Source organism: Poromitra crassiceps (assembly GCF_964638095.1).
Source record: "Poromitra crassiceps genome assembly, chromosome: 14".
NCBI lineage: Eukaryota > Metazoa > Chordata > Actinopteri > Beryciformes > Melamphaidae > Poromitra > Poromitra crassiceps.
Window position 1 is genome coordinate 34,507,082 of NC_139633.1, and position 6,238 is coordinate 34,513,319.

At 46.1% G+C, this 6,238-nt stretch overlaps 1 protein-coding gene across 4 annotated transcripts in view; it reads left to right on the forward strand.

Moving 5' to 3' along the window:
• The window catches only part of LOC310788760 (NACHT, LRR and PYD domains-containing protein 3-like), a 193,137-nt gene extending 191,596 nt beyond the window's left edge, over nucleotides 1-1,541 (forward strand). For all 4 annotated transcript variants that reach the window (XM_083650328.1, XM_083650326.1, XM_083650327.1 and 1 more), the window contains one exon: nucleotides 801-1,541. In XM_083650328.1, coding sequence (XP_083506454.1) covers nucleotides 801-1,330 — 530 coding nt within the window. In that variant the 3' untranslated portion in view covers nucleotides 1,331-1,541. The remainder of the gene's footprint in view (nucleotides 1-800) is intronic.
• Nucleotides 1,542-6,238: the final 4,697 nt, after the last annotated feature.

A 6,238-nucleotide genomic window follows, 5' to 3' on the forward strand; every position in this document is an offset into this window, starting at 1 on the left:
ACACACATACATGCGCTCGCGCATGCGCACATACACACACAGACAGGCACACACGCGCACACATACAGAGCAGACACACACACAGACACACACACGCACTCGCACACGCACACACACACACATACATGCGCTCGTGCATGCGCACATACACACACACACAGACATGCACACACGCGCACACATACAGAGCAGACACACACACGCACTCGCACACGCACACACACACACACACACATGCACGCGCACATACACACACACAGACATGCACACACGCGCACACATACAGAGCAGACACACACACAGACACACACACGCACACACTCGCACGCGCATGTGCACATACACACACACAGACATGCACACACGCGCACACATACAGAGCAGACACACTCACACTCACACACACACACACACACACACACACACACACACAGCTCCTCTTCTGTCTCTCCCTCAATAAAAAAAGAAAAGATACAAAACTGCCCTTAATCTTAATCCCCACCCGCAGACACGGCCAAATGTGCCTGTAAATGTACACGGGGGCTCGAACCTGCAACCCCCATGTTGGTAGGCAGTGATTCTACCACTGCACTACGCAGACGCCAACGCATTTGTTACCTTTTTGAGGTTGGTTTCCCTTTTATTTTGATTTAAATCAATAAATGAATATAAAATAAAATGAGCCACAAAAATGAAACAGTTGAATCATAAAGAGTGAAGTTATTAATAGAATAATAATCAACACAACAGGTGTGTTAGATGAGAAGCTGCTGTTGTATTGAGTCTTGTTCTCTCATCAGATGCCTGTGAACTCACACTGGATCCAAACACAGCAGAGAGACACCTCCTCCTGTCTGAAGACAACAGAAAGGTGACGCTGGTGGAAGAGGAGCAGCCATATCCTGATCACCCAGAGAGATTTGACACCTACAGACAGCTGCTGTGTAGAGATGGTCTGACTGCTCGCTGTTATTGGGAGGTGGAGAGGGAAGGAGGGGTTGATATAGGAGTGACTTACAGAGGAATCAGCAGGAGAGGAGGACGTGATGACTGTGGGCTTGGATATAATGAAAAGTCCTGGAGTCTGTTGTGCACTGATAACAGTTACTATGCCTGGCACAATCACAGAGACACAGTCATACGTCTCACCTCCTCCTCTCACTCTAACAGAGTCGCAGTGTATCTTGACTGGCCTGCTGGCTCTCTGTCCTTCTACAACGTTTCCTCTGACAAACTGATTCATCTCCACACGTTCAACTGCACCTTCACTGAACCTCTGTACCCTGGGTTTATGTTCTGGTCTGATGGTGACTCAGTGTCTCTGTGTTAGATAGAGGAGGAGTGAGAGAGAAACACACTGTGACCAAACACAGCTGCTGACATGATGCTTCACTCTGTACAGGTTCAAATATCTTTCTTTTGATCTTTGTTATATTTGGTATTTGATTCATCTCATCGTTCCAAGCTGAACATTTTGATGTTTTCTAGAACCGTTTCCCAGAGTTACATGTTAAATAAACACGGTTTTATCTGTTTACAAACCTGTTTTCTAATAAATGTGTTGACATTGTTCACTCTGTGTGTGTGTGTGTGTGTGTGTGTGTGTGTGTGTGTGTGTGTGTGTGTGTGTGTGTGTGTGTGTGTGTGTGTGTGTGTGTGTGTGTGTGTGTGTGTGTCCAATAGTGGTATTAGTAAACAAAACGAATAGCCTACTATCCACCCTAACACTCACTGTGTGTGCATGTGTGTGCGTGCGCACGTGTGTGTGTGTGTGTGTGTGTGTGTGTGTGCGCGCACAATAGAGCACACACACACACACACACACTGAGGACAGACATGACTTTTAAAATGGGAAGAGAAGGTGAGTAGATTTTGCTTTGGGAAGAGGAAGAGAGAGGAGAGAGAGGAGAGAGGAGAGAGGAGAGAGAGAGAGAGGAGGAGAGAGGAGAGAGGAGGAGAGAGAGAAGAGGGAGAGAGGAGAGGGAGAGTGAGAAGAGGTAGAGAGAAGAGGGGAGGAGAGAGAAGAGGGAGCGAGAGGGGAGAGAGAGATGAGAGAGAGAGAGAAGAGAGTAAAGCTGCGTTCACACCGACCTATTCAAGTTTTTCGCTGGCATCGAGTTTACATACAAAGAGAGTGAGACAGAGCGATAGGGAGGAAAATACGCTCGTCGCCCGAGATGAAATATCTCAACTCGAGCGAAATTCCGCTGGCATCAGTCGCTCGCTGTTCAACGCTGATTGGCTGCCGTGTGAGAGTGAGTCAAGGATCACACTGGCTTGGAACAAACCGCTGGTTTATTGTGTGGCAACAAACCACATTGACAGGCTGACAGCTGACATGAAGTGAAGTCTGTACTACCGGTATGGAGCTCGCATTAGGAGCACGCTGATAGGCTTTAGCTTGTAAACAATGACGGTGGCTCGTAGTGGACAAACATCATGACATTGCGTAACGTTATAGCCCCCACATGTCCGTTCAATTCATGTGCCTGTTGATGAGCGATTTAAACAGAGCGACAGAGCGATTCCAAAGAGTTGAATCAAGCGACAGAGCGAAAAATAAATATCTCGGTGTGAACACAGCTTTAGAGAGAAGAGGGAGAGAGAGAAGAGGGAGAGAGAGGAGAGGGAGAGAGAGGAGAGAGAGAGAGAGGAGAGGGAGAGAGAGGAGAGAGAGAGAGAGGAGAGGGAGAGAGAGAAGAGGGAGAGAGAGAGGGAGAGAAAGGAGAGAGAAGAGGGAGAGAGAGAAGAGGGAGAGAGAGAAGAGGGAGAGAGAGGAGAGAGAAGAGGGAGAGAGAGGAGAGAGAAGAGGGAGAGAGAGAAGAGGGAGAGAGAGAAGAGGGAGAGAGAGGAGAGAGAGAGAGAGGAGAGAGAAGAGGGAGAGGGAGGAGAGAGAAGAGGGAGAGAGAGAAGAGGGAGAGAGAGAAGAGGGAGAGAGAGGAGAGAGAAGAGGGAGAGAGAGAAGAGGGAGAGAGGTTGACAACATGAAGAGCATTTCAAACACCATCATTTACTATCAAAGGCAGCGTCCAGATTCCACACTAGAGCTGTCGCGATTCCTCGAGTACCTCGAATAACTCGAATAATTAAATTGATCGAGGCCAAAATGATTCGCCTCGACACGGCATTTAGAGAGACTGTTTCTCACGGACGCTTACTGGTGTGGCACAGCGCTCTTCCTGTGTAAACACGTGAGGACACAGACAGACCAGAGAGCAGCTATATCGACTAGCGAGCGGACCCCGCAAAATGGAACGAGGCGACGGAGGAAGCAGACAGGAGGAGCCGGGAAGGGAAGAACCAGGGCCGAAAAAGCGACCGAAACTGTCTAAAGTGTGGGATCATTTCACGCTGAAAAAGGACACGAACTCAGTGGTGTGCAAGTACTGTAACGATACTTTCATATCACAACAGTACCTCGTCAATGCTTCAGCACCTGAACCGTAAACATCCAGTCTACGCATCCACCAGCGCATCTACGTCGAGCGGAGCAAGGTAACGTAACGTTAACTATACACAACGCTAATGTAAATGTATGCTAATGATTGCTACTTGATATTAAGACTAGTAGTAGTTGTGCTGCTGGCTTGCCACGTTGCCAATATGACTATTAGTAACTGCATTCACGCTGCATTTTTGTGATGTGGCTTGCCGTTTTCTGTGAGAAATACAAAGCTCAACCTAACTTAACGTTAACCTAACGTTAGCGGCTAATTTAACAGCGTTGTGTGTGTGTGTGTGTGTGTGTGTGTGTGTGTGTGTGTGATCACACTAGCCTGTTGGTGTGTGAGAGAGAGTGAGTGTGTGTGTGTGAGAGAGAAAGAGTGTGTGTGTGGAGAATGTACATTTACACACCCTAGACCGGTCGACTCTTCTCATGATGATTGCAAACAACTATTTAATTGGTGCATTTTAGGCTCCAATTATTACACCACCTGACCTGTTATCTTGCTATTCTGATATTTGTGTCAATAATAGGCAACAGGTCTAGGGTGTGTAAATGCGCATTCTCCAGTTTTGTTATGAACTTACCTAATAAATATCAATATTAATTATTATTTCACCTCTTTTTCAGCGGATCACAGCGTACAATGGACAGCTTTATAAGGACGGGTCCATCATGTTCAAGTGAACAAGCAGCTGAGTTCAGCAATAGCATTTTGAATATGATTGTGACAGACATGCGCCCTCTGTCCATGGTGGAAGATAAAGGATTCAGAAAGATGATTTCGAGTTTCAACCCGAACTACACACTTCCCTCAAGGACCTTCTTCATGAATAAGATGGAGAAAAAAGTATGAGGAGGTCAAAGGCAAGTTGATCGAGAGGCTTAAGACGCCAAACATGATGGCACTCACTACTGACATTTGGACAAGTGTAGCGACAGAGGCCTATATGGGGGTGACGTGTCACTTTCTGAGAGAGGATTGGGAAATGGAGTCCCACTGCCTTACAACCATGCCCCTTGAAGAGAGACACACGGGTGCACATATTGCAGAGTGGATTGAAGAGGTTATGTAGGCAGTGAAGGAGAGAGGAAGTGAAGTGAAGGGTTAAAGGAAGTAGGCAGTGAAGGAGAGAGGAAGTGAAGTGGTGAAGGGTTAAAGGAAGTAGGCAGTGAAGGAGAGAGGAAGTGAAGTGGTGAAGGGTTAAAGGAAGTAGGCAGTGAAGGAGAGAGGAAGTGAAGTGGTGAAGGGCTAAAGGAAGTAGGCAGTGAAGGAGAGAGGAAGTGAAGTGGTGAAGGGTTAAAGGAAGTAGGCAGTGAAGGAGAGAGGAAGTGAAGTGGTGAAGGGCTAAAGGAAGTAGGCAGTGAAGGAGAGAGAGTGTTGTGAGGGACTTGGATTTTTTTTTTTTCAATATTTTATATATAAAAAAATCAGCCCTCAAAGTCTTGGGACTTGACTTGGACTTGAGCTGAAGAAGACACTAGTTTAATACACACCAGTATGTGTAGAGACATTTATTTTTATTTATTTTATTTTTTAGGCACTGCTTAGCAAGGCAAGGCCCAGATTACGTCACCTCGCTCAATAATGACAGAAAAAAGAAAAAAAAGCACTGGTTGGGTTCATGTTAAAACTAAAGCAGTAAATATGTGCAATTACCTTGAGTTAATAAATACAGTTTTCTACAATTTAACTTGGTTGTGGTTTCCCCCTTTTTGCATGCAAGTTTGAAAGTGTTCCAATATAAACCACTAATGTGTGTACTCTTCCATTTTCCTTTGTTGTGAAGCTATCATACAGCGACCAGCGTGCTTGTGCACAGTTTACTGACATCACATTACAGGATTTCTGGGTCTTAAAGTTCAAATGTTTCAGTTATCTCCCGCTGCCATTTGGAAGCAGCAATGTGTGAAGTTGCCTCATGCAGCTGTAAGGTAAATGAACGATGTAAACTAGCTAGTAAGCCATTCATTCATATTATTTAACGGTTGCTGTACACTGGAAGAACTCAAACGTCAGGTTGAAAAGATGACACTGCCAGTTCTATGCAATTTAAAAATAAAAATGTTGTTTTTTCTAAGAAAGAAACTAATGTAGTTGTTTATTTGAAGAGATTTATCTTATTTTTTGGTGTATAGTTACGATAAGCCTTTGAAAACACAAAAAAGGGTTCTTATCCGATTACTCGATTAATCGATGGATTATTCGGTAGAATACTCGATTACTAAAAGAATCGATAGTTGCAGCTCTATTCCACACTCACCCCGTCGGGCGACGTTTGGAAAAAACGAGGGAGAGAGAGAAGAGGAGAGGGAAGAGGGAGAGAGAGGAGAGGAGAGAGAGATAAGAGGGAGAGAGATAAGAGGGAGAGAGAGGAGAGGAGAGAGAGAGAGAGGAGAGGGAGAGAGATAAGAGGGAGAGAGAGGAGAGAGAGAGAGAGAGAGGAGAGGGAAGAGGGAGAGAGAGGAGAGGGAGAGAGATAAGAGGGAGAGAGAGGAGAGAGAGGAGAGAGAGAAAAGAGAGAGAGAAGAGGGAGAGAGAGGAGAGGGAGAGAGAGAAGAGGGGGAGAGAGGAGAGGAGAGGAGAGAGAGAGGAGAGGGAAGAGGGAGAGAGAGGAGAGGGAGAGAGAGGAGAGGGAGAGAGAGGAGAGAGAGGAGAGAGAGAAAAGAGAGAGAGAAGAGGGAGAGAGAGGAGAGGGAGAGAGAGAAGAGGGAGAGAGAGAGAGGAGAGGGAGAGAGAGGAGAGGGAGAGAGAGAAGAGGGAGAGAGAGGAGAGGAGAGGGAGAGAGAGGA